Raw genomic sequence first — 27872 nt, 5'->3', positions numbered from 1 at the left:
GAAAAAAAAAGGATTCAAAGTGGAAGGAATAAAAGGAAATAAAGAGAAAAAAAACGAAAAAAAAAAATCCAGCCGAAAAGAAACAAAAAGAAAATAAAGAGGGAAAAAGAAAAAGAAAAGAAAAGTAAATGGACGGAGGGGGGAAGCAGGAGAAGGAGAGAGGAAAAAAAAAGTAAATGGGAGGAGGGACTGGGAGGGGCAGGAGAAGTAAAATGGGGGGAGGGGAGGGGTAATATGGGAAATGGGGTGTGGGGCCCGGGGGGGGGGGGGGGGGGGGGGTGGGGTGTCATGGGGGGGGAAAAAGCAGCACTCGTAAAAAAAAGGAGAATGGCCGGATGGCCGGAGATGCTCTTATATAACTCCACATTGTAGCTTCTTGCGAAGGTTCAGATCTCCGACTCGGCTCTCTCTCTCTCTCTCTCTCTCTCTCTCTCTCTCTCTCTCTCTACCTGCAAGACTCTCTGTCTTCCTTCCAGAAAGGTATGCAAAACTTATCATTTACTCATAAACTGTCTCCCGTTTCACTTCCAAATTAGTATTTGTCCTTTGTTTTGCTTCTCTGCCTTCACTTCTGTGATTCGTATTTCGTCTTGTACTTGTATAACCATTTTTATAGCTTGTCACTTCGTTTTGTCTCTTCCAATAGCTGCTGTTTCACTGTGATTTGTTCTTCAAAGCTGTATACAATTACAACTCCCGTTTTCTTGAACTTAACTTAAATCTGAAAATTGTCCTTATTTAAATTTTTTCCGCATTTGTTAGCTTTGTGCCAAATTTTTGTGAGTTATTGATTCTTCTCAACCGAGGAATCGGAAAAGTATTTTTTTTTTACTTTTACCCAAGTATTTTGCGAAATAACTATTTTTTAGCACAAAAACGTCATTTTATAGGGTGGTCTATATATAATTTACCTGTATTCTATTTTAATTTTCTAAGTTTTTTGAAATACGTGTTTTTCTTGTATGCTTTTGTCAGTCCAGTCGGCTGACAACAACAGAAAGACCGTTCATAAATTATTGTCTATAATTAGTTTCAAACCTAGAACTGGATTTAAACCACAAGTTACTTTCTGAAGAGTAGTTTAAATTGGGCCAAGAGTATGAGGGCAATTTTTCGTTGTGATGAGTTGCCCATGGTCATGGATGGATTCTGTGGTTCATAATACAGAGTTAAAAAAAAAATCGAATATGTCGCCCTCTTATCCACTTTTTAATTTTGATACATATGAAAATCTTGCAAACGCGTTCACATTTAAAGATAAACTCATAGATCTAAACTTTTTTTTTTTTGTTTTGTTTTCACCATTATAGCTATGAATATTTTTATTTTCCATGATGTGCTTATGATATGCCACAATCGATGTATTAGCCATGCCGTTGTTTAGTCTTGAAGCCCTTTAATTTTGGCTTCACGCTTCTCACGGATGGTGGTCTACAAATTCTTTTCACTCATTTTATTTTCTAATTTCTTTATAACTCCTGTTTGATCCTAATTCCTAATTACCTCTCCTTTCTCTTTTTCACATTTCCATTATTTAGTGGTTGTATTCGAACCTATAATTGTGTGTAAAGAGGGATTGATGGTAAATTTCATTTGGCATAGGGCTTTTGAGCAGCACATGGTCATGGATCAACGTTTCACTGACTTTTCGAATTCTATGAACGGTTTCAAGTTCGACGACGATGCCTTTTCACCTGCTTTTGACGATTCTGAATATCTTTCAAGTTTTGTTGCTTCGATATCCAGTGGAAGCTCTGAAGCGGACTCTCCAGATGATATTGGCCTTTCCGATAATGTTTTGAAGTTCATAAGCACAATACTCATGGAGGAGAAAATGGAGCAGAAGCCTAGTATGTTTCATGATCCTTTAGCCCTACTAGCTACTGAGAAATCCTTGTATGATGTCATTGGAGAAAAGTTTCCCCTTTCCCCCAGCCAACCCCCTCTTTACTTAAATCAAAATGTTGAAAGCCCAGATGAGCATTTCTTTGGTAGTTCCAGTGAGCATAGTAGTAACAGTAATACTAGCTGGTCATTCTCTGTTGACTCTCAAGGGGTTGTTAATCCTGGAGAGTATGAGCAGTCTATACAAGGTTACTCTGTCGCATACCCTTTTGGGACATCATTTGGCTCTACGGAGAGTTTCAGCCATACTGGTAGTGGTCCAATGAACTCTTCTTTGAGTTGCCATTTGGTTCCAAACATATTTAGCGATAGCCAGTCCATCTTGCAATTCAATAAAGGGGTAGAGGAATCTAGCAAGTTCCTTCCTGATAATAGTCAATTGCTAATTGATTTGGAGTGCTATGATCTGCCTCCAGAATCAAATGGAGGGGCTTCGGAGGTTGTAGTCAACGTGGAGGATACAGGGGAAACCTCGCCAAATAGATCACGAGGTAAGAGGAATCCTCACCGCCTGGATAGCAATAATGTAGAAGAAGAGAGGAATAGCAAGCTTTCAGCAGTTCATGTCGATGAGTCCGAGATATCGGATGTGTTTGATAAGGTTTTGCTATTCGATCCCAAAGTGGAGGGTATATGCTGTCATGGTGATGAAAAAAGGCTGAGTGAAGCAACAAAGGCCACCCAATTGAATGGACAACCACATGGATCTAAAGGTGGAAAGATTCGTGGTAAAAAACAGGGAAATAAAACCGAAGTGGTCGATTTGAGGGCACTCTTGACCAATTGCGCCCAATCTGTTGCTGCCAATGACCGCAGAACTGCTAATGAACAACTAAAGCAGATTAGGCAGCACTCTTCTCCTACCGGTGATGGGTATCAGAGGTTGGCCAATGTTTTTGCCAATGGTCTCGAGGCACGTTTGGCTGGCACTGGAAGCCAGATCTATGCAGCCCTTGCTTCCAAGAGAATTTCTGCTGCTGAAAAGTTAAAAGCCTACCAGCTTTATCTTTCATCTTGTCCTTTCCAGAAGATGTCATTATTCTTTGCAAACAAAACGATTGTAGATTTAGCTATGAATTCTGGCAAAAAGAAACTTCATATTATAGACTTTGGTATCGTATATGGTTTCCAGTGGCCCATGGTTATCCAACATCTGTCAACCATCATTCCTGGGATAGAGCTTCGAATTACAGGAATAGAGCTTCCACGACCCGGTTTTCGTCCAGCAGAGCTTGTTGAGGAAACAGGGCGTCGCTTGGCAAAGTATTGTGAACGCTTTAATGTTCCATTTCAATACCATGCCATAGCACAGAAGTGGGAAACTATCAAAATTGAGGACCTCAACATACATGATGATGAGGTGCTTTCTGTGAACTGCATCTTCCGGTTTAAGAACCTACTTGATGAGAATCATGAGACAGTTACGGAGGATAGCCCAAGAGATGCTGTTTTGAAGTTAATTAGGAAGATGAATCCGGACATTTTCATCCAATCGGTCATTAATGGATCTTACAATTCCCCTTTCTTTGTCACTCGGTTTCGTGAGGCTCTCTACCACTACTCTTCTTTGTTCGATATGTTGGATGCTAATATACCCCGTGACAACCAAGAGAGGATGGATTTTGAGCAAGAGTTCCTGGGGCGCGAGATTATGAATGTAATCGCATGCGAGGGGGCGGAAAGGGTGGAGAAGCCTGAGACATACAAGCAGTGGCAGGCTCGCACAATGAGGGCTGGTTTGAAGATCCTCCCATTGTTGTCACAGGAACTTTTGAGGAAGTTCAGGTGTAATGTGAAGGCACGTTATCATAAGGATTTTGTGATCGACGAAGATGGTCAGTGGATGCTGCAAGGATGGAAAGGTCGGATTATCTGTGCTAGCTCCTGCTGGGTACCTGCATAGAGCTTTTATGGTTCTGAATTGGAGACGATGGATTTCTGACCAAGGTAGCTGTCGAGAATGTGTGTCAATGGTACTGCATTCTTCAACTTTTAGCTTACTTCGTACTCTATCTATTTCTGACAGTTATGTTTTTGTTTGTGAATAAATTGACTGCCTTAAGAGCTACATCTGGCATACATTTTTCAGGGTTGTGCAAGTTTGACCCTGGTTTTCAAATTATGTGAAGCCCCAATTAGTTAGAAAGGAGCTGAATTTGCTGTTTACTGTTATTCAGATCATCGGCAGCGACAAAATCATGCTCTGATTTACCAGATGTTATCTAGGAGCAGTCCAGCAAAATTAGAGGCGCAACTCTTACTCTCGTGGTTCTGAAGAAACACCATCCAGGCATGGTTTTGGATTATGGTATCCTCTTTTCTTTGAAGAAAAAAGGATTATGTGATGTACAGATGGTCTAGCAGATTAAAGGATTGTCAGTTATTAAGAAGTACCCTTTTGTGTTGATGAATCTAGCCTTGTAGTACCACTTACTGTTTGATTGTCTGGATTTTGTTAACTCATCGTGTGCTTTCCTTTCCCTTACTGCGCCTTTGGTGGATATTTGACTTTTGAGGATGGTGTACTGCTTCGTTTTCTTGTAAATTTGTAATTTCGCAAGCTCGTAGCTGTTGGGTCGTTTGGTCAGGTGGGGGAAAAAGATCAAATTACCCCTCAAATCGTTTTGTATTCTCAATGAAATGATTAAATGAGGTCAACCAAGTAATTTATCACATTATCCACTCTTATCCACACATATCAACTAGTATTTGTTTTTATGTTGTTACTGTGTTTTCGAAACTTATTGCGACTCTCCAAGCTTGGAACGTGATTGATCTTTAATTTCCATAGTTATTAAGTGACTGGCTGGCCATTACTTTCTTCAATCTTGCTATTGTTTAGGTTTTTTCGTCATCAGACTATCCTCGGCATCCTGACAAGGAGATTTTCAAATGAGGATCTAAATTGCACTTAAAATATTGTTGGGCGGAAAAAGTAAGAAACCTTTTTTTTCTTTTTTCTTTTTCTTGTTTTTTTTTGAGGGGGGGGGGGGGGGGGGGGTGTGTGTGTGTGGGGCGGATATTGAGAAAACCATGGAGCCATAAGTGAGTGAAAATTATAGAGATTGAGCATATAGGAGTGATTGATGCATGAAGACACACTAAGAGAGAAATGAAATGAGTGTGATTTTTAGGTCAAAAGAAAGACTGAGATTCTTTTGAGTGTTTAGTCCAAATTAATCTTTCCTAAAGTTGGTGGGTATTATTGATTATTTAGCTTTTGGTCAAATTTTTTAGGGTAAACATTTGTTATGGAGTGAAGTTGAAAAAGGTCCTGATGGGATAGATACTAATAATGAAAAGATATTTTTTTGAGCTATTTTTCGTTTTCAAATGAACTTTTTTTTTTGGAGCTTTTGGTCATAGTTTTTAGATTTTATTTATCGAATGACTGATTCAGAATTTGTGCAAATTTGACAATAAATGAGAAAAGCGTCAACGAAAAAGACGGCGAAAATATTACCAATTCCTTTTCCAAACGAACATTAAATATGGGAATGAAGTCTTGGGCAGCACGATTGCTACTGTGTTTGACAAACGAACATTTAATTATGGGAATGAATACTATGTCTTGGGCAGCACGATTGATTAATGGTCAAATACTTCGTTTCTTTTTCTTTTTCTTTTGCGGTACTCAAAGCTTAGCTTCGTAGGAATATTAACAGATAAACTAGACAAAGTATTTTTAAACAAAATTAAACACATAATATTTATATACTCCCTCCGTCCCTTATTTATTGTCCAGTATTTCATTTTGGGCTGTCCCTTAATAAATGTCCATTTTGTAAAGTTAGTTGGTAAAAGTTGGTGCATTGTCTATTTTGTCCCTAAAAGTAGATTTCATTTTGAAAAGTTAGTGGGTAAAAGAGTAATGATAATGGGTAAGTAGGGAAAGTGGAGGAAAAAGTTGATGTGAAAGGTATAATGATGATGTCTTTTTAATAAGTTGGAGTTACGAAGCAGGACACTTAAAAAGGGACGGAGGGAGTAACAATTACCAATTTAGTCAAACATATGATGGCTGATATTGAACAAGTTAAGGTTGGGTTTCCCTATTGTCCAAATAGATTAAACGGGTTAAATTTCAAGAAAAGACGAATTTCGAGACAAGTCATTATCTCACATTTATCAACTAAAGCTCCGTTTCGACTAACAATTTTGCACTACAACTTAGGTTTTTTGGTCAAGTTATTCATATCAACTAACAATTTATGGATTAGTGAAAATAACTTGACATTTTTCCTCTAATTATACACTAAAAGGATATAATTGGAACTTTGCCCATTTGGTGGTTTCTAGTTATGGAAAATTACAAATAATTTGGGACAATTCAAAACAGAAACCTGAACAAACAAAATAGGACGGAGGTACTTCGATCTCCTGCCCGTAGTCATGGCCTGCTTCGATCAAGATTCATTGCTTCCAGTAACGTTTTTGCACTACAACTTATTGGTTTTAGTTACGTTGTTGAGCTAAAACTTTATGTCAATAGTTAAGTTGTTTCAACTAAACTAAAACATCTAACACATTTTTTTCCACAAACCCAACACATTTTCTAGTACTTACAGGTTAGTGGAAATAACATAACGTTTATAAACTACAAGAAGTAGTCTGTAACTTAACGCTCAGTAGAAACACCTCCGAATAAATTTCATGTTTTCACAGATTTTTAAACACCCCTTGAGTACATCAACTTTTTTTTTTTTTTTTAATCCGCCCTGAGTACATCTACTAATAAGAGGTAGTTTTCACTATAATTTTTTGTTGTAGGTTAATGGCAATAGTCAAGTAATTTTTACTAAAAGGTACTTTTGTCTGTGTATGTGAAGAGAATGATCAATCTAGAAATCTGTCAGTAATTAGGTTTTAGCCCATTTAGCATGGTGAAACCACCCATTTAAATATCGTTTAGACTTTAGCGAAAATAACTTAACCATTATTGTTGGCATGTATAATCTAATAATGTAGCGGAAACAGGGCCGGTGTCCTTTCTCGCATGCCATTAAATGAAAGTTGATTACAGTTCCCTATGGCTGGTGAATTTTGACTGAGAGGCGCAGGAGAGTGAAAGGTGAGTCTCGACTTATTCAACTATCAGTGAAGTCCTCCTGGCTTGCTCATTCCTTTCCCTCAGACCAAGACCTGTGGGAGATTCTCGGGGTTTAAGACAAATTTACGAGGGGAAAAAAAAATCATATAGGGAAGGAAAAAAGAAGTCCCTAAGCCTTGAACCATGTAGAGGAATTAAGTTTTTCCACTAAGCTAATTAGCTGATTTGATATATAAGTGCTAAATTAAATATATATTACATATCTGGCTATGCTTATCAGGGGTCTTAATTTTGATCCAAAATTCAAGAGTTTAAGTCCGCCGTTTTGTTCGTCTCGATTCAGAACTGGCCCTGAGCGGAAACGCACCCTAAGATTCTCACCCCCTACAAGAATCCCCATCCCTTCTCTTAGATCATCTCCAACGCTTGCTTAAAAATTTGTCTTGCAGCTATTCATTTTTGTAGATCTTTATTTTGTTATTTTTTTATATTTCTTTTTGTTTTTTGTTCAAGCCATTTAGGTCCTCTGTTGCATTTCTGGGATCCGTGAGTCCCTTTGTACCGTTTGTTTCATGAGAGCTGCTAACCGCATAGATTTTGTGCACAAATTAGAGTGTGAGGCTCATTTTTTCTCGTACAAATGATTGGAGCCGTTTATTAAATGTAAAATATTTTTTTAAAAGCTCTAAAAATCAGCTCAATTCAATATCTATAAGTGTTCGATTAAATTATTTAACTTTTTCAGGATCCTAAGATCTGAATAAAAAGTTAGATGATGACATCAAATACCAATAGATATAAGATTGAACAGATTTTTCGCAGAAACTTTCAAAAAAAAATTTAATATTAATGAATAGCTCAAATTGTTGGTGTGGTACCGGAGGGAGCCTTACACCTCTGCAAAATCGCTGTGCACAAAATCTGTACAGGTAGACTTTCTCTCTACACTCACAACAAGAATGGGCCCACACATAGTGGGACCCGCCCTTTTATGAGTACGAGGGTGTTTTGGTTGTAGAACCATTGTTATGAAATTCTTTTTCTTGTCTCGGTGGAAAAGAAAAAGTTTGACTTGAGTAAAAAAAGGAGGGCCGTATGCCCGGAGATGCTCTGATTATATACTCCGCCTTGTAGCTTCTTGCGAAGGTTCAGATCTCCGACTCGTCTCTCTCTCCCAAGACTCTCTACCTTCCTTCCAGAAGGCATGCAAATCGTTTCACTTCCAAATTGTTTGTGATTTTTTGCTTCTCTGTGTTTCGTACTTCGTCTTGCACTTTGTCACTACTCGATTTCTTGGTCTTCGTACCTCCAATTCTCTCCTGCTTATTCCTGTGGTTCTGACTTGACTTCAGGCTCCGGAAGAGAACTACCATTTTTATAGCTTGTCGCCGTGGTTTGTCTCTTCTAATAGCTACTGTTTCGCTGTGGTTTGTTCTTCAAAGGTGCATATGAGCTACACCCTTTGTTGATTCTTTAAGCTATCTCTATGTGGTGGTGGTGTTGTCTTATAATTCGTTTTGTTCTTTGTCCGATTCTATCGTTTTATGGGTGTCTCTAAATTTTACTATAATTTTGTTCTTTTGCTAGTTCTAAATTTGTTTGCTCTGACTTTGGATTCGTCATTACCTTTCTTTTTGTTTTTACAATTTATTGGCTCTGATTAGATTTCAGACCTAGAATTCGACATAGAAAGCTAATTATTTCTGGAATTTAAGCAATTTGGGTAAAGATTCAGTAAGGTTAAGTTTTTATTTAGATAGGGCTTTTGACTTGTATATGGTTGCTAACGGATCTGTGTGTCTAAAAGTGTACCTTTCCTTGATTCCGTAAGCCATTTGACTTAATTAAAGGTCTCATTGAGATCTTTAATTTGGTGTCAAGAAATTTAAAAAATTATGCACGAAATTACCTTATATTTTGGTTCAAAAATTACTCGTAAAAACATGGGGGACAACCAGTTATGAACGGAGGAAGTAGTAATGAAGCAAACAATTACACTTTTGCAATTATATGTATTTTTCTTCTATTTATTTTTCCGCAATGAATCCCTTATCAAATTCTCTGTATTACACTGTCACGTTGGTAGATCAGTGTGAAGTCGTCGTTTATTGCTCTGACTGGTAGTAAACTTTTTGTAGCCAAAAAAGAAAGAACACGGATTTTTGCAGTTGACTTTTAACTTCTTACCCTTCTGTTTCTATGTGCCAGTCGGAAAGGGAGTATGAGAGGCTAAAATTAGAATGCTCTAATCGTTTTTCTCGTATGAAGATGATAAGAAATTGAAAAAACAATCCCAGCTTCAAAAAGAAACCTGTGTAAGTTAATCCAACGTACTTTACTTTTTCTTCTATAATCTTGTATTGTTTTGATCTTCTTCCAGACCTTCCAAATAGTTTTTTGGGTGTTCAAACCAACGGGAATGATGATTTTGGGTTTTACCCAATCTGAAACCTAGTTGATTTATTTTTTGTGCCATACTCCCCCATTACTATCCATTTGGGATTGGGCACAGCATGAAAGATCTTTTCGATGCACTAATTGTTACTACTTCATAAATCTTATTGATTAGCAGTGATCCACTCATACGGCTATGTGCAATTTGTGGGAATAAAAGAAAATTTGTCTTTCGGAGAGATGGTTGAGTGGTTGATAGCCCCGGTCTTGAAAACCGGTATAGTTTTGAACAAAGAACTATCGAGGGTTCGAATCCCTCCATCTCCTTTTTCTCGTTGAAGAGAGTTTGGTTTTTTATTAGTTTTTACCGAACCGGTATGATAAAGAAAGGGGCTATCCCACCTATCTAAGCCAGAAGAAATACATTACAAAAAAATGATTATCTAAGTCATTTTTGATGACTCTTTTTTTTTGTTCGATTCTATGAACAGATTCATTTTTATTATGGATGAATAAGTCTTGATGCTTTATTACATTGCTTTTTATGATGAGGCGAATTCAAAATTATTCGAATTGTGTAATCGACATTATCTAATATTCGGTAGCAGGCAAGAACCCGATTCAACGAATGATATAAGCATTTACATAGATATGAACTTTCTTGTTGCTTATCTCCGCTGTAGCTAGGAATATTTTTAGTTTCTAATGATGTTTCTATGATATGCCACAATTGATACTTTACCTATACAAGTGTTTTGTCTTTAAGCTCTTCCATTTTTACGTCGCGGTCCCCTTGAATGGTGGTGGCCTTCAGTTTTTTTTTTGTATTACTATTTTCTAATTTGTTTATATTTTGTCCCAATTCTAATTACCTCTCCTTTTACTTATTCCATTTCTATTATTGAAAGCCTTTATGGAATCCTAGAATTGGATGGTGAAATATTGTTACTTGACTTACTTTTCTTTATCTGGGATAGATCTCTTGAGCTGCACGTGGTCATGGATCAACACCTCACTCACTCTACCAATTCTATGAATGGTTTCAAGTTCAATGATGATGTCTTTTCGCCGGCATTCGATGAATCTGAAAATCTCGCAAACAGATTCAATTTTGAAGATGACACTAGAGATCTTAACTTCATGGAGCTTCCTTATCTTCCTCATGATCCCTACCCTGGTTTTGTGAATTTGATATCCAGTGGAAGCTCTGAAGTGGATTCTCCAGATGATATTGGCCTTTCCGATAATGTTTTAAAGTTCATAACCACAATACTCATGGAGGAGAACATGGAGCAGAAGCCTAGTATGTTCCATGATCCTTTAACCCTACAAGCTACTGAGAAATCCTTATATGATGTCATTGGAGAAAAGTACCCTGTTTCCACAAGTCAACCCCCTCTTTACTTCAATCACATTGTCGAAAGCCCAGATGAGTCTTTCTTTGGTAGTTCCAGTGAGCATAGTAGTAACAGTAATTCTAGTGGGTCTTTCTCTGTTGATTCTCAATGGAATGTTGATCCTGGAGAGTATCAGCAGTCTGTACAAGGTTATTCTGTCGCATACCCATTTGGGACGTCATTTGGCTCTACGGATAGGTTCAGTCATAATGGTAGTGGTCATATGACCTCTTATATGAGTAGCCATTTGGTTCCAGACATATTTAGCGATCGCCAGTCCATCTTGGAATTCAATAAAGGGGTAGAGGAAGCTAGCAAGTTCCTTCCTCAAAATAGTCAATTGCTCATCGATTTGGAGTGCTATGACCTGCCTCCAGAATCTAATGGAGGGGCTCCGGAGGTTGTAGTCAAGGTGGAGGATACAAGGGAATCCTCGCCCAATGGATCACGGGGTAAGAAGAATCATCACCGCCAGGATAGTTATAATGTAGAAGAAGAGAGGAATAGCAAGTTTTCAGCAGTTTATGACGACGAGTCCGAGTTGTCTGAGATGTTTGATAAGGTTTTGCTAATCGATCCAAAAGTGGAGGGTGCATGCTGTCATGGTGATGAAAAAGTACTGAGTGAAGCTACGAAGGCCACCCAACTGACTGGACAACCCCAGGGATCTAGAGGCAGAAAGATTCGTGGTAAAAAACAGGGAAACAAAACTGAAGTGGTCGATTTGAGAACACTCTTGTCCAATTGTGCACAATCTGTTGCTGCTAATGATCGCAGGACTGCTAATGAACAACTAAAGCAGATTAGGCAGCACTCCTCTCCTTCCGGTGATGGGTATCAGAGGTTGGCCTATGTTTTTGCCAATGGTCTCGAGGCACGTTTGGATGGGACCGGAAGCCAGATCTATGCCGCCCTAGCTTCCAAGAGAATTTCAGCTGCTGAAAAGTTAAAAGCTTATCAACTTTTTCTTTCATGTTGTCCTTACAAGAAGATGTCGATATTCTTTGCAAACAAAACGATTATAGATTTAGCTATGAATTCTAGCAAAAAGAAGCTTCACATTATAGACTTTGGAATCATATATGGTTTCCAGTGGCCCATGGTTATCCAATATCTGTCAATGATTCCTGGTGGGCCCCCTGAACTTCGAATTACTGGGATAGAGCTTCCACAACCCGGTTTTCGTCCAGCAGAGCTTGTTGAGGAGACAGGGCGTCGCTTGGCAAAGTATTGTGAACGCTTTAATGTTCCATTCAAATATCATGCCATAGCACAGAAGTGGGAAACTATCAAAATTGAGGACCTCAACCTACATAAGGACGAGGTGCTTGCTGTGAACTGCCTCTTCCGGTTTAAGAACCTACTTGATGAGACAGTAACGGAGGATAGCCCAAGAGATGCTGTTTTGAAGTTAATTAGGAAGATGAATCCAGACAGTTTCATCCAATCAGTCGTTAATGGATCTTACAATTCCCCTTTCTTTGTCACTCGGTTTCGTGAGGCTCTCTTCCACTACTCTTCACTGTTTGATATGATTGACACTAATATACCCCGTGACAATCAAGAGAGGATGGATTTCGAGCAAGAGTTCTGTGGGCGCGAGATTACGAATGTAATTGCGTGTGAGGGGGCGGAAAGGGTAGAGAAGCCTGAAACATACAAGCAGTGGCAAGTTCGCACTACGAGGGCTGGTTTGAAGATGCTCCCATTGTCACAGGAGAATTTGACGAAGTTCAGGTGTAAGGTGAAGGCACATTATCATAATGATTTCGTGATCGAGGAAGATGGTCAATGGATGCTGCAAGGATGGAAGGGTCGGATTTTCTGTGCTAGCTCCTGCTGGGTACCTGCATAGAGCTTTTATGGTTCTGAATTGGAGACTATGGCTTTCTGACTGAGGAAGCTGGCGAGAATGTTTGAGAACACAGTCAATGGTACTGCATTCTTCAACTTTTAGTTACTTCGTACGCTATCTCTAATGCACACACACCTGTTCAAATATCTACATGCTTGTAGTTATGTTTTTGTTTTGTGAATATGAGGAATTCCTTGAGACCTATATCTTGCGCATATTTTTCATGGTTGTACGAGTTTGACTCTGGTTTTCAAATTTTGTAAAGCCCCAACTAGTCGGAAAGGAGCTGAATTTTCTGTTTACTGTTTTTCAGGTAATCGATAGTGACAAGTCATGCTCTGATTTACCAGATGTTATCTAGGAGTACTCCCACTTAGGGGCGCAATCTCTTACTCGTGGCTTTGAAGAAACATCATCCAGACATTGTTTTGGGTTATCGATCTATCCTCTTTTCTTCAAAGAAAAAAAAGGATTATGTGATGTAAAAATGGTCTAGCAGAGTAAAGGATTGTCACTTATCAAGAAGTACCCTGTTGTGTTGATGAATCTACCCTTGTAGAACCACTCACTTGTATCGAGATTTCGTCAACTCACCGTGTTCTTTCCTTTCCCTTGCTGCGTTTTTGGTGGATATTTGACTTTGAGGATGGTGTACTACTTGTTTCTTGTAAAAATCACAAGCTCGTAGCTTTCGGGTTGTTTGGTCAGGTGTGTACAAATGGAAGTACATTTTGAGATTCTGTTATTTTATCTGGTCTCTCCTTACTGGTTGGGTAATACCTTCAATGTTGTTATTTTATGTTTGAACTTCTTGTGACTCTCCAAGTTTGGAACATGATTGATCTTTGATCACTGGGGAAACCAAGAATGCCAGATCTACGAGAATCGCTAAAATAGATTCAACGCTTTGATTGGACTGGGTTGGTTCCCAAACATGGACAACTGGTGTAAAATTTGTGGGTATAATTAATTGTGGCGTATAAGTTCCATATTAGTTGGTAAATTTTTGAGGTTGCATATCCGTCTCGCCTAGTGGAATCGAAGAAGTGAAGTGTTGAAGTATGGACCGAAGTTGAAGTAGGGCCATATAAGATGACCCTAAAGACACTAAGGCCTTGTTTGATAACTGGAATATATGGGAAGAAATACTTAGAACACTCTAATTTTAGTGTTTGTTTCTCTCTCCTTCAACTCTCTCAATCACTTTTTGAAGAAGAATTTAAAAAAAAAAAACGAATATTTCAAAAAAGACTAATTTAATAGAAGAGAGGTATAATAAAGAGTCTGATGCAGTGAGCATTAAAAAAGTGGCTTGCTAAGGTAAAAAAATAGTTTTTTTTCTCTAATTTGGTTCAAAATTAAGAGAGGATAATGTGGACGTTCTAATGATAATGGAATTTTAACTTTCTTGAGATATTTTCATCTATAACAAATTTTTAGACCTTTTGGTCATAGTTTTTAGATGATTTTTATCAAGATGAATGAGTAATTCAATATATTTAGTGCAAATTTGACAAGAATTGAGAATCGTGGACAAAAAGAAGGTGAAAATAATACCGATTTCATTTCCAAACACACCCCTTAAAAACAAACATAAAACCAAAAAGATGTTTTTACAGAAAACTGAAAGAAAAGAATGACCGAGATTCCGGTGAATAAGATGGATCAGGTGGGAGTAGAGAGATCAAATTTTGGGGGAGGAAGAGATTTTGTTAGCAGGGATTGTGAAGAGGATTTTTTTTTTGCACAATTTACATATAAATACAAAATTAATATGCGTAAGTCGTGCATGGAGTGTGGTAGTAAAAAAGTAGAAGGGTCTTCAACAAGATTTGTGACCATTGATCAGCGAGGTTCAAGTTCAACCCACATGTATTTTGCGTTGTATCATTTCCGAATAAGAAGTGTTTTCCACAAGTATATATTGTAACTAGACTAGTGCATGCCCGTGCCTGAAGGCACGGCACAGTATGTTTCGGTCATACGCTTGGTGATAGGGGAGAGAGCGAGGGAAAGGAATGTGTTGGTCCTGTAATGATTTGATCACATTGTTACTCAAGGAAAAGGATGTGCTGGTCCTAACATGATTTGATTTGATCAAACAATACCATTAAAACGAAAGAGGAACAAAACCACAACAAATAAACTCTCAATTGGAATTATTTTTAAAAAGTGTTAAATTCACTTTGCCGTGTCCCCAGTATTTCCCTAGACATGTCTCCACATGTTGTTACTGTCATGTCGCCTGTCCTCGCAATATCGGACCACAAAATCTATCCAAAAATTAAGAAAGCTACACAAAGTGGGCATAAAGAATTAATTCACTCTCCACTATTTTCACTCTGTCAAACATGCATTTTAACAAATACAAAGTGAGTATCTTTGAAAGACAAATAACAAAATATATAGATAAAAAAATTCCTATCCTAAACAGCAAAAAAATTCTCATCCTAAACAACAATTTTTTTCCCCGTAAGACTTGAGACTGCCATCAAAAAAATCCTCATCCTAAATAGCAATTTAGGCCACATTATTTTTTCTGCAAGAAGACCTAAGATGATGGGAATCGTACCGGAAAGGGAGAACTAAATCGATTTTGTGGATGGCTGATTGGTGGAGGAGCTTTGTGGACGCTGTTTTTTTTTTTTGATGAAGCATCGAGGAGTGGATTCTGCGGAGAGAGAGAGAGAGAGAGAGAGAGAGAGAGAGAGAAGAGAAGAGAGGAAACACGATGGAGAAGAGGAGGAGACACGATGGAGAAGAGGAAAACTGCTGGGACAGGTGTGGGAAATAAGTTGGAATCAATGATTCAATCCAACGGCCATAACCTATTGAAATTGAGATCCAATAGTTAAAAGAATGCTCATGTTTATATGAGTAGACAAAAAACCGCTCTATTTTGAATTCTATTGTAATACAAGTATCCATCCCTCCATCATTGTCTTAAACATTTCTTTATCTTCCAGATACTAAAAACCTCATCTTCTTCCAACACAACAAAAGTACCCCTCCCTCCATCGGTCTTAAACATTTCTTCATCTTCCAAATAGTAAAAGTTAGCGTTTAACCCGTTCTATACACGGGTAAAACTAACACGTTATAGCATTGTGCCCGTTCAAACCTACTTTTATTAATTGTCCCGTGTATCGAACGGGCACAACGCTAGAACGGGTTAGTTTTGCCAGTGCATAGAACGGGTTAAACGCTAGTTTTTACTATTTGGAAGATGAAGAAATGTTTAAGACTGATGGAGGGAGGGGTACTTTTGTTGTGTTGGAAGAAGAGGAGGTTTTTAGTATTTGGAAGATGAAGAAATGTTTAAGACAATGATGGAGGGAGGGATACTTGTATTACAATAGAATTCAAATGTTTTTGACTTGGTACAAAAATGACTAAACTCACCTCTATTTAATATTTATACTACTATATGGATGATTCTAGTCTGAAGATATTTCTTACAAAATATTTCTACACAGAAAATTCTAGATTTATACATGTGCTCTAACAAATTTAGATATTTTGACAAAGAACTTCTAGTATCTAGAAGCTCGATATTAAGACTCCTCCAAAAATATCATTTATATTTGAGCTTATTTCTTGGGCTCGACTTGGGCTTCCAGAATATTTCAAAAAAATATCAATGTGAATTTTTTTGTGTTGCTAAGTTTCAGTTCACATGACACAATCTTAGATTGTTCTCACTTTATCTTCTTACCCAAGATTGTTCTCACTTTCTGCTCCTTGATGGCTGGTGCTTTATTTTTATGGTACTTTCTGCTATTGTATGAAGATAAAAAAAAAAGGGAGGTCAGAATTAAGTTTCATCATTTGTGGTTTCTTCATTTCTCTCTCTCAAGCTAGAACCAAAATTAACAAAGGGATTTTACACTTTTCCCATCTGCCAGGGGCAGTTGATACGCTAAAGCCACGGCACAATACGCCGATAAAAAAAAAAACACTACACAACACTTTTTTATTACAACTTAAAAAAAATTATCATTCCCTTCCAGTAATCTTAAAAAACCCAAATGAAAATTTTTATAATTTATTTTTTAAAATTCTCTTCAAATAGACAAATGGTATAAATTGAACTAATTTCTTCTAAGAATAGTTTCACAACAAATAATACCACACTCGTTGAAAAAGTAGGAGCACATACCCAAATGAAATTTGTAATTAACTTATGCACAATCATTTGTTAACAGTTATCACGATCAACCAATACTTATATCACACCCGTATCTAATATAGTTCAACCAACAACTAATCCAAAAAAAAAATGAATAATTTTAAAACTCTACTTCCTGTAAGTTAATGAATGCTGTTTTTTTTTTTACATTGAAAATAATTCTTGCAACGGAATGCCACAACTTGAGTTTTTTCCCCCTTCAAATTAATCAAAGGAATGCTACAGGCCTATAACTGAGACAAATTATTAAGCACTACTACTTTCAATCATGCGTCCAAGAAATATGTGAAACAACTCTTTACCAAAAAACAAAAAATTTAAGTTTATTCTTTTGTATGAGTAAAGTTTTTATAATGTTTTTCTATTGTTACCTCAGTTGATGGAAGAAAGAAATTAAATAGAGTTTTCTAACAGATGAGTGGACAATGCACAACATCCCAATAATAGAGTTAAAGATTGACGATAGGAAAAAGAAAACGTTTTGATAATAAAAGGCTCATTGTTAAATAAAGAAAAAAATATATGTTTGTCTCTAGAAATGACAACATTGCCAAAGAAGTAAGGAAAGAGGGAGGGAGGGAGAGGATAAATTTATTAAAGAAGTTGATTGGATGGCTATAACCTATTGAAAATTTGATCTGACGGCTGGAAAAGTACTCTTATTTGTATGTGTACATAAAAACCGCTCTGTTTTATAATATAGATGTCCGAGGAAAAGACGAGATTATGTGCATGAGCGTAGATGCCATTTAAGTTTACACACGAAACCTAAAATTGATTGATTATTTGAAAAATTGGAAGTTTACACCCTTTTTTTTTTGGTTCCAGGGTTTTACACTACACTCTAGTATGTGTATGGGGCCCACCACTCATGTGAGTGTGGGTGTGTGTTTGGGTGTGAAAATGGGTGTGTCACTAGAATTATTGTTTACCAGTTATTGGCTCTGATCAGAGTTCAGACCTTGAATTGGACGTACAAAGCAAATTATTTATGGAATTCAAGCAATTTGAGTAAAGATTCATAAAGGGTAAGTTATATCTATAGGGCTTTGAAGTTGCATATTGTTATATATATGGGGAAAGTCTTCAATACACACCCCTTTAAGGTGTGTACAATATGCACCTATTGTGTGGTTCATATTGTGCCACCTCATAAAAAATTACTTGTAGGACCGGTCATTCATAACATTTTATTTCGTATCGTAACTTTTAAACTAAAAATTCGTAACTTTTCAACAATATGATTCGTAACTTTTTAGCAATAGATTCGTAACATTTTGGGATTCATAACATTTTGGTGTATTTTAATAAGGGTGCATATGATACACACCCAAATAAGGGATGTGTATTGTAGCACTTCCCTTGTTATGGATCCACATTTCCCCAAAATTATTCGAGTTTAAACAGTACCTTTTGTTGATTCTGTAAGCTGTGTTACTTATTTGATGAATAGTGAAGCAAAGAATTGCAACTAAATAATTATACGTTTTTAGTACTATTTTCTTTTTCTGCTATAAATCCCTCTACAATTCACTGAATTACACCACAACATTGATAAATCACTGTGAAAGCCATTGTTTAATGGTTTGGCAAATAAACTTTTTGCACGAGAAAAGGAAAGGGATCAGTCGCAAAGGGAGCATCAGAGGCCAACCTTAGAATGCTAAAATCCTTTTTTGGTGTTAAAAAAAGAATATGATTTTGAAAAGCTCAACTATCTTATATCCAGTAGCAGGTAGGAGCCGAATTCAAAGACTGATATAAGCACTTCTGAATCTTCCACTCTCACTGGCCCTGCCATTCCGTCCAAATGTTTACTCCATACACTTCATTTTCCTTATTTCAATTCGTCGTATGGGTCCTAAAACGAACTTAATTTGTCATATGGTGATCTATAATTACTTTTATTCTGCTTTGATTTTGTTATTTGTCCATAGGAAATGAATTTAGCACTCCATTTTTTATTCAAATACACTCCTTGTTTGTCCTTATCCATGTTAAATTACAAACCATTCGCCATACATTATTTTCTTCCCACAGGAAAAGGTAATCTTGTATTTCACATGAATAAGTACAAAAAAAAGGTGCATTTAGATAACATGGAAGTGGTAAATTCATTCCTCTTTGTCTACACTGATTTTGGATTCTTGATTTTCTGTCCTCTTGTTTTTTTCCCTTTTTCCCTGATTATTGGTTTTAATTAGTTTGAAACCTAGAATTGGATAGTTTGGCAAAGAGTGTTGAAGGGAGATTTTTTTATTGTGATGAGTTGCACATGGCATGGTTATGGATGTATTCTCAGATTCTGTATAGAAAGTTTCAAATTTGAAATGATGCCTTCTTGTTCTTACCCACTTTTGGTTCGTAGGAAAATCTTGCAAACTCATACACATTTAAGATGAACACGGATAACGCTACTTCTTTTTTGGGTACTCCAAGGTTGTATCTAACTATCTATAATATGCTGGAATTTTTTTCCAAGGATGTATCTATGATATGGAACAATTGATACTTCAGCCAGGGGCGGACCCACCATAGGGCACGTGTGGTCACGTGCCCCACGTTCCCCCACGCCCTTTAAAAATAAAAATAAAAATTTCGGTTTTATATATATATATATTATTTATGTTGATTGTATACAACAAATTATTTGTTGTTGCACTGGCAAAACACTCTCCTTCTAAACAAGAGTTGGGCGGTTCAAGACTTCTCCCATTCGTACATAGGTTTTTTTTTCTACTGCTTTTCTCCTTCTAACCTAGAGACAATTTTTTTTCTACTGCTTTTCTCCTTCTAACCTAGTTGTCTCTGTGTGTGTGTTTCTTTTTCTTTTTCTTTTTTCCCAATAGGCACTAGAAAATGGTAGGGTTTTTTTTTCTCTCCAAAAGGCACTAGAAAACGGTAGTGCGTACCTTGTTTTTTATATTATTTGTGGGTTCGAGTCTACCACCACATTTCATTTGTATGTTTTTTGTTCCCAAAACTGTAATAGTAGAGTTAGTAATAAAAAAATAGATGATGAACATGTGATAATGTTGTTTTAATGCATTTAGTCAATGCACGCAAGTTTGCCCAAGTAGCTAATTATTAAAATACATATATACTTTAAAATTGTTAATTTATTATGAATGCCAAAATTATTTTGGAATAAATGTGCTTAACTGTAACTCGTATATTACGGTTACAAAAAAAATTGGTGCTCCCGTTTTGTCAAATTCCTGGGTCCGCCACTGACTTCAGCTACACAGTTCTTTAGTACTTTAGTCTTTAAGCTCTTTCATTACGGTGTCGCAGTCCTCATGGATGAAGCTCCCCAATTTCGTCTCTTTCTTTTTATGGCTATCATGGCCGTAGAAGAGATTGAAGACTTGTTACACCCAATCCGACGACTATTATGACTCTTCCCCTAGGTCTCACCCTTGACCTAGACCTAACAGCCTGTCTTCCTTTCATTAGGTTATTTGTGAACACCCTCCAGGGTCCCAAAGATTTCTTTTATGATGATAGTATTGACGAGGAGACTAAGGACCGCTTCCTAATTACCTCTGCTTTTTGCTTTTCCCATTTCCTTAACGCAATGGCTGTTTTCAAACCAATAACTGGATGCTGGAATTTGTTTCTGAAATTTTAGTTCATTTGGGTAAAAGTAACTAGGGGTAGTTTCTGATTCCCAACAGGGTTTTGAGCTGCATGTGTTCATGGATCCTCATGTCACTACCTTTACCAATTCTATGAGCAGTTCCATTTTTATGACAATGCCTTTTCACCCGCTTTTGCTGAATCTGAAGATCTTGCAAACAGATTGAATTTTGAAGATGACCCCGGAGATCTTAACTTCATGGAGATTCCTTTTCTTCCCCATGATCCCAACCCTGGTTTTGTTGACTCGATATCCAGTGGAAGCTCAGAATTGGAATCTGCAGATACTGTTTTAAAGTTCATAAACACAATACTAATGGAGGAGAACATGGAGCACAGGCCCAGCATGTTCCATGATCCTTTAGCCCTACAATCTACTGAGAAATCTTTGTATGATGTCATTGGAGAAAAGTATCCCATATCCCCCAGTCAACCCTCTCTTTGCTTCAATCAAAATGTCGAAAGCCCTGATCAGTGTTTCTTTGGTGGTTCCCGTGAACATAATATTAATAGTAATGCTAGTGGGGCCTTATCTGTTGATTCTCAGTGTATTGTTAATCCTAAAGAGTATAAGTCGTCTGTACAAGGTTATTCTTTTGGGACTTCATTTGGCTCTATGGAGAATTTCAGTCATAATGTTAGGGGTCCAATGAGCTCTTCTATAAGTAGCCATTTGGTTCGAAACATATTTAGCGTTAGCCAGCCCATCTGGCAATTCCATGGAGGGGTAGAGTCCGTCTGGCAATTCAATAGAGGGGTTGAGGAAGCTAGCAAATTCCTTCCTAATAATAATGGATTGGTCATGGATTTGGAGTGCTATGCCTTGCCTCCAGAATCCAAGGGAGGGGCTCTGGAGGTTGTAGTTGTGGTAGGGGATACTAAGGAAACCTTGCCCAGTGGCTCAAGGGGTAGGAAGAATCATCACCTCAAGGATAGCGATAGAGTAGTAGAAGAGAGGAATAGCAAGTTTTCGGCAGTTCATGTCGAGGAGTCTGAGTTATCTGAGATGTTTGATAAGGTTTTGCTATTGGATCTGAAAGAGGAGGCTGCATGCTGTAATAGTGAGGAAGAAGTGCCAAGTGAAGCAACAAAGGCCACCCAACTGAATGGACAACGACAAGGATCTAAATGTGGAAAGACTCGTGGTAAGAAACAGGGGAAAAAACCCGAAGTTGTTGATTTGAGGACTCTCTTGACCAGTTGTGCACAATCTGTTGCTGCTAGTGATCACAGGACTGCTAATGAACAACTACAGCAGATTAGGCAGCACTGTTCTCCAATCGGTGATGGGTCTCAGAGGTTAGCCAATTTTTTTGCCAATGGCCTTGAGGCACGTTTGGCTGGCACTGGAAGCCAGATCTATGCAGCCCTAGCTTCCAAGAGAATTTCAGCAGCTGAAACGTTGAGCAGCTTATTCTTTCATCTTGCCCATTCAAGAAGATGACAATATTCTTTGCAAACAGAACAGTTTTAGATTTAGCTATGAATTCTAGGAAAAAGAAGCTCCATATTATTGACTTTGGTATCCTATATGGTTTCCAGTGGCCCATGGTTATACAACATCTGTCGATGATTCCTGGTGGGCCCCCTGAACTTCAAATTACGGGGATAGAGCTTCCACAACCTGGTTTTCTTCCAGCAGAGTTTGTTGAGGAGACAGGGCGTCGCTTGGCAAAGTATTGTGAATGCTTTAATGTTCAATTTCATTACCATGGCATAGCACAAAAGTGGGAAACTATAAATATTGATGACCTCAACATATATGACGACGAGGTGCTTGCGGTGAACTGTATGTGCCGGTTTGAGAACCTACTAGATGATACAGTTATGGATGATAGCCCAAGGGATACGGTTTTGAAGTTAATCAGGAAGATGAAGCCTGACATTTTCATCCAATCTCACAGTAATGCATCTTTCAATTCACCCTTTTTTGCCACTCGGTTTCGTGAGGCTCTTTTCCACTACTCTTCACTGTTTGACATGTTGGATGCTAATTTACCCTGTGAAAATCAGGGGAGGATGAATTATGAGCAGGAGTTCTTTGGGCGTGAGATTATGAGTATAATTGCGTGCGAGGGGTGAAGGTTAGAGAGGCCTGAGACATACAAGCAGTGGCAGGTTCGTCATACGGGGTCTGGTTTCAGGCTCCTCCCATTGTCACAAAAACTTATGAAGGAGATCAGGGTTAAGGTGAAGGCAGATTATCATAAAGATTTTGCGGTCGACGAAGATGGTCAATGGATGCTGCAAGGATGGAAGGGTTGGCTTTTGTGTGCTATCTCCTGTTGGGTACCTGCATAGAGCTTACTATAATTCTGATTTGGAGATTATGGCTTTCTGACCAAGGTAGCTGGCGAGATTCGCGAGAATGTGGAGAACACAGGCTATGGTACTGCATTCTTCAAGTTTTTGTTACTTCGTCCTCTATCTATCTACCACGGACGCACAGTTGTATGAAAATGTACATGCTTGTGGGTATGTTTTTGTTTGGGAATATAATGAAGACCTTGAGAGCTACATCTGGCATAGATTTCTCAGGGGTTGTACAACCCTGGTTTTCAAATAATATAATACCCCAGTGAGGTTAGGAAGGAGCTGAATTTGCTTGTTTACTGTTTTTCAGATCACCGGTAGTGGCAGCTGCTTTCTCGCAGATGGTGCTTATTAGTGATCACTGATTATAATCACGAATCATGCACTGATGGTTTGCCTGACAAAGTTTATGAGTACTCGAGCAAATATAGTAGTGCAATTCTTAGTGCTTGTGATTTTGAGGAACTATCATCTTGACATGGTTTTAAATCATATAGATGTAAAAATGGTCTAGCAGAGTTAAGTTTTGTCACTTGTTAATAAGTTTTGTCACTTGTTAATAAGTGCCCTGTTGTGTAGATGAGTATACACTGGTAGTACCACTTACTGTTTACCTGTCAAGATTTTGTTAGCCCACCATGTACTTTCCTTTACTGCATTTTTTTGGTGGAGATTCGACATCGAGGCTGGTGTACTGCTTGTTTCTTGCAAATTTAACTTTCGCAAGCTAGTACCTGTTTGGTTGTTCAGTCAGGTGTACAAATGGAAGAACATTTTGCAATTTTGTGCTCGTTTCTGGTTTCTCCTTGCTGGTTGGGTATTACCTTAATGTTGTTTTTTGTTTCTTGGAACTTCTAGTAACACTCCAAGTTTGTAACATGATCACTTCTGATATCAAGAATATCTGACCTACAAGTATAGCTATCGTAGATTCAACATATTGGCTGGACTGGATAGATTCTGTAACATGTACTGTACTTGGGATGCCCCCTCCCCGGCATGTTTCTAGGTAGGAAACAGATTGATTGAATTCTCACATGGATATATGCTTTATAACACCAGACTTACGTTCCAGGTTCACTTTGAGCAAGTCTTATACATTCAACTTGTCTATTTATTCCATAAAGTCTATCTTGCTTGTTAGTTAAATCCGACGGTCCGTCCTGTTTTGGCTAAATAATGCTGAAGGAATTTTTTTTTTTTTTGTCTTTATTCAATTTTTTTGGCATTTGTTAGTTTTACTTTCATTTTTGCAGATTATTGATTTGTCTTGATGAGAGGAACCTAAAAAGTAAAAAATTATGTTCAAAAGTACAATGTTTTTGAATAACAACAAAATTAATTCAAAAGTAGGTCCGTTTTGGATTATTTTTGTCTTTGCATGTTAACAAAAAAATTTGAACATAATTTTTTGCTTTTTTTTTATTTTTCTAATCAAGACAAATTAATAATCGACAAAATAATTTGACACCAATCTTACAAATGCGAGAAAAGTTTGAATAATGACGAAAAAAATGATTCAACTGATTATTAAGCCAAACCGTTAAGGTGTATCTACAGTTCAACAAACACCATTAATAAGTCTCTCTCCCACTCCGTGAGGAAAACTGCAACCGCAAGGTTGAAAAACTACTGTATTATGATTTCCTAGTACAATTTACATTACCCAGACGAAGAACTGATGAAGGGGAAAGACACGGCACGTTCAGAAATTTTCAGGTGATCCTGCTCAAATAAAGCTACTCCATTCTCTTGTTCAAGGAAATGGGTGGAAACCGATACTAATTTTTTGTCCTTTCTTTTTCCTTTACAGTTAAATAACGTCTGTGTTGCCAGTTTTCTTCAGTAATCACCTGTTGACTTTTATTCATCCTACTTCTATCAGACTTTGTCGTTATCTTCCACTTCCATTAATATATTGCTCCTCTCACATACGGGTCACTGCGCTCTCTCTCTCTCTCTCTCTCTCTCTCTCTCTCTCTCTAAGGTACGTTACGGTGATTTATAATTTAGCCTCTTCTTTTGTTCAGTCATGATTTTTGACTTTATGAGTTCTAATTTGGTGACCTTTTTTTCTTGTGTGTGTCAGTTTCAATGGGTTATTGGTCGAAATTAGATTTCAAAACGTAGACTTGGATGTAGAAAAGCTTTCTTCCTGACAAAATACTCGTCTGGGTAAATGAACTCTAACCTATAATTGGATGCTGAAAGCTTTCTTCTCGGAAATTATGTCATTTGGGTAGTAAAATTGATTTCTAACCTTGAATTGGATGTTGAAAGCTTACTTCGTTAAACATACCTTATTTGGGTAAAACTTATGAAGTGTTTTTTTTTTTTTTTGATAGGGCTGTTGAGTTGCATAAGATCATGGATCCACATTTCAGTGCATTCTCCTATCCGTCAAATGGCTTCGAATTCGATGATGGTTCCTTCTCACCCACTTTCAGTCCGTCGGAAAATCTTGCAAACACATTCCCATTTCAAGATGACCCTGGAGATCTTAGCTTAATGGACAAATTTCTTCCCCCTGTTCCCAACCCCGGTTTTGCGGCTTTGACATCGGGTGGAAGCTCAGAAGTGGACTCTCCACATGATAGTGACTTCTCTGATGCTGTTCTCAAGGTCATAAACACAACACTCATGGAAGAGAACATGGAGCAGACACCCTCTACGTTCCACGATCCTTTGGCCCTGCAAGCTACTGAGAAATCGTTGTATGATGTTATTGGTGAGAATTATCCTGTTTCCCCGAATCAACCCCCTCTTTACTTCAATCAAAATTCCGAAAGCCCAGATGAGTACCTATTTAGTACTTCCAGCGAGCAGAGTATTAATAGTACTACTAACTGTGGCAACTCTATTGATACTCAACAGACTGTTGATCCTGGTGCTTTCAGATACTGTCTTAAGACAACTACGGGGAGTTCTACTGAGAAGAGTGCTGGTACAATGAACTCCTCGATGAGTAGCCATCCGGTCCCAAAGATGTTTATAGATAGCCAGTCCATATGGCAGTTTAGGAGAGGGGTGGAGGAAGCTAGCAAGTTCCTTCCTAGTAATAATGGATTGGTTATTGACGTGGAGAGCCATATGATGCCTCCAGGGTCAATGAAAGAGGCTCTGGATGTTGCAGCCGAGTCGGGGAAGGACGAAAGGGAAAACTCACCTAATGGCTCAAGGGGTAGGAAGAATCATCACCATGAGGATAGTGAATTAGAAGAGGTGAGGACTACCAAGTTTTCCGCAATTTGCGTGGAAGAGTCCGAGTTATCTGACATGTTTGATAAGGTTTTGTTGTGTGATGTAAAAGCGGAGCCTACATGCTGTGATGCTGATGAAGAAGTGGAGAGTGGACAAACCAAGACAATCCAACAGAATGGCCAACCACATAGATCTAAGGGCAGGAAGAGTCGCACTAAGAAACAGGAAAGTAAAAACGAAGTGGTGGATTTGGTGACGCTCTTGATGAATTGCGCACAATCTGTTGCTGCAGAGGATCGCAGGAGTGCATATGAACAACTAAAGAACATTAGGCAGCACTCTTCTCCTTCCGGTGATGGGTTTCAGAGGTTGGCAAATGTCTTCGCCAATGCCCTTGAGGCACGCTTGGCTGGCACTGGAAGCCAGCTCTACGCAGCCCTAGCTTCCAAGAGGATTTCAGCAACTGAAAAGTTGAAAGCTTACCAACTTTATTTTTCAGCTAGTCCATTCAAGAAGATATGTATGTTATTTGCGAACCAAATGATTGAAGATTTAGCTATAAATTCTAAGAGAAAGAAGCTCCATGTTGTTGATTTTGGTATCCAATATGGTTTTCAGTGGCCCATGCTTATCCAACTTCTCTCAGGCCTTCCTGGCGGGGCCCCCGATCTGCGAATTACAGGGATTGAGCTTCCACAACCTGGTTTTCGCCCCACAGAGTTTGTTGAGGAGACAGGGCGTCGCTTGGCAAAGTATTGTGAACGCTTTAATGTTCTATTCCAATACCATGCCATAGCTCAAAAATGGGAAACTATCAAAATTGAGGAACTCAACCTATACGATGATGAGGCGCTTGCTGTGAATTGTCACTTCACGTTAAAGAACCGACTTCGTGATTCAGATGTGGAGGGTAGTCCAAGAGATGCTCTTTTGATGTTAATTAGGAAGATGAATCCGGACATTTTTGTCCATACTACTAGCAACGGATCATACAGTCCCTTTTTTCTCAATCGGTTTCGTGAGGCTCTCTTTCACTACTCTTCACTGTTTGATATGTTTGACACTACTCTACTCCGCGAGGATCAGGACAGGAGGAACTTTGAACAAGAGTTCTACGGGCGCGAGGTTATGAATGTAATTGCATGTGAGGGATTGGAAAGGGTAGAGAGGCCTGAGACTTACAAGCAGTGGCAGGTTCGCAATACGAATGCTGGTTTCAGGATCCTCCCATTGAAGCAGGATCTCATGAAGAATCTCAGGGTTAAGGTGAAGGCAGGTTATCATAAAGATTTCTTGATCGAGGAAGATGGTCAATGGATGCTACAAGGATGGAAGGGCCGGATTTTCTGTGCTAGCTCCTGTTGGGTACCAAGTTAGCTGTCAAGCATTAAGGATGTATGATACAGGCAAAGTTACCGTTTCTTTAACTTAAATCGCTTCTCTCTCTCACACACATGCATCTACGAGTATTTGTGTATTCTTCTAGGTATGCTTTTGCATGGAAACATATATTTTTCTACTTCTACCGATGCGCACCAAGGCCGTCCATTTCTCTGGTAATGTACAAATTCATTTATGTTATTTGAGTCCCTGGGGTGTTCAAAAGGATCTGAATTTGTTTGTTTATTGCTTCCAGATCTTCTGCAATGGTTGCTCTATTGCAGAATGTGCTTGGAAATTCTTGCAGAAGACTTCAAGGCGCTTATGGGTTGTCTGAATGACCTACCGTGTACTAATGAGACCAGATAATGTTTAGGGGTATTCTTGGAAATTCTGCGGCACAACGCTTACTGCTCGTGGTTCAGAACTTCAATCTCGACATGGTTTTGAATTGTGGATGTAAGAGCGATCTACCAGAGTAAAGATTTGTCACTTATCAAGGATGTTGTAGTGTTGATTAATACTAAGTATTTTATACTATCCATTACT

The 27872-nt window shown here is 38.2% G+C and overlaps 3 protein-coding genes and 1 pseudogene across 10 annotated transcripts; all 4 read left to right on the top strand.

The window, feature by feature from the left end:
* Window positions 1–333: 333 nt before the first annotated feature.
* On the top strand, window positions 334–13380 carry LOC131314710 (scarecrow-like protein 33). Of its 4 annotated transcripts, XR_009196487.1 has the most exons (3): window positions 818–3852; window positions 3995–4260; window positions 13072–13380. XR_009196487.1 is itself a non-coding variant. In XM_058343545.1 (2 exons), exon 2 carries the CDS (start codon window positions 1619–1621, stop codon window positions 3806–3808), a length of 2190 nt encoding a protein of 729 aa, XP_058199528.1. In that variant the 5' UTR covers window positions 334–480; window positions 1603–1618; the 3' UTR covers window positions 3809–4578. The 4 variants fall into 4 exon arrangements, 2 of the variants coding, with proteins under 2 accessions (XP_058199528.1, XP_058199527.1); XM_058343545.1 differs by lacking the exon at window positions 13072–13380 and adding an exon at window positions 334–480 and having other exon boundaries at window positions 1603–4578; XM_058343544.1 differs by lacking the exon at window positions 13072–13380 and having other exon boundaries at window positions 4083–4578.
* Window positions 8044–13380, top strand: LOC131314709 (scarecrow-like protein 33). Of its 5 annotated transcripts, none has more exons than XR_009196483.1 (4): window positions 8045–8101; window positions 8308–8397; window positions 10327–12680; window positions 12915–13380. XR_009196483.1 is itself a non-coding variant. In XM_058343543.1 (2 exons), exon 2 carries the CDS (start codon window positions 10349–10351, stop codon window positions 12599–12601), a length of 2253 nt encoding a protein of 750 aa, XP_058199526.1. In that variant the 5' UTR covers window positions 8100–8397; window positions 10327–10348; the 3' UTR covers window positions 12602–13380. The 5 variants fall into 5 exon arrangements, 1 of the variants encoding a protein (XP_058199526.1); XR_009196484.1 differs by lacking the exon at window positions 8045–8101 and adding an exon at window positions 9164–9270 and having other exon boundaries at window positions 8173–8397; XR_009196482.1 differs by having other exon boundaries at window positions 8044–8397.
* A 4337-nt stretch (window positions 13381–17717) lies between these two features.
* On the top strand, window positions 17718–22574 carry LOC131314712 (scarecrow-like protein 14; annotated as a pseudogene).
* LOC131314707 (scarecrow-like protein 33) lies at window positions 22190–27872 on the top strand. Its single transcript, XM_058343539.1, has 3 exons — window positions 22190–22818; window positions 25088–27499; window positions 27580–27872. The coding sequence occupies exons 1-2, from the start codon at window positions 22667–22669 to the stop codon at window positions 27318–27320; spliced, it is 2385 nt and encodes a 794-aa protein (XP_058199522.1). The 5' UTR covers window positions 22190–22666; the 3' UTR covers window positions 27321–27499; window positions 27580–27872.

Source organism: Rhododendron vialii, chromosome 13a, assembly GCF_030253575.1.
Source record: "Rhododendron vialii isolate Sample 1 chromosome 13a, ASM3025357v1".
In the NCBI taxonomy this organism is placed as follows: Eukaryota; Viridiplantae; Streptophyta; class Magnoliopsida; order Ericales; family Ericaceae; genus Rhododendron; species Rhododendron vialii.
Note: the sequence above shows the minus strand (reverse complement) of the source record. Positions and strands in the feature narration are given on the sequence as shown.

Coding starts and splice junctions, on each gene's coding strand:
- LOC131314709 (XM_058343543.1), top strand. CDS start 10,349: ATGGATCAACACCTCACTCACTCTACCAATTCTATGAATGGTTTCAAG.
- LOC131314710 (XM_058343544.1), top strand. CDS start 1,580: ATGGTAAATTTCATTTGGCATAGGGCTTTTGAGCAGCACATGGTCATG.
- LOC131314707 (XM_058343539.1), top strand. CDS start 22,667: ATGGATGCTGCAAGGATGGAAGGGTTGGCTTTTGTGTGCTATCTCCTG. Junction 22,819..25,087: donor TGTGGAGAACACAGGCTATG/GTACTGCATTCT, acceptor TTTTTTTGATAG/GGCTGTTGAGTTGCATAAGA.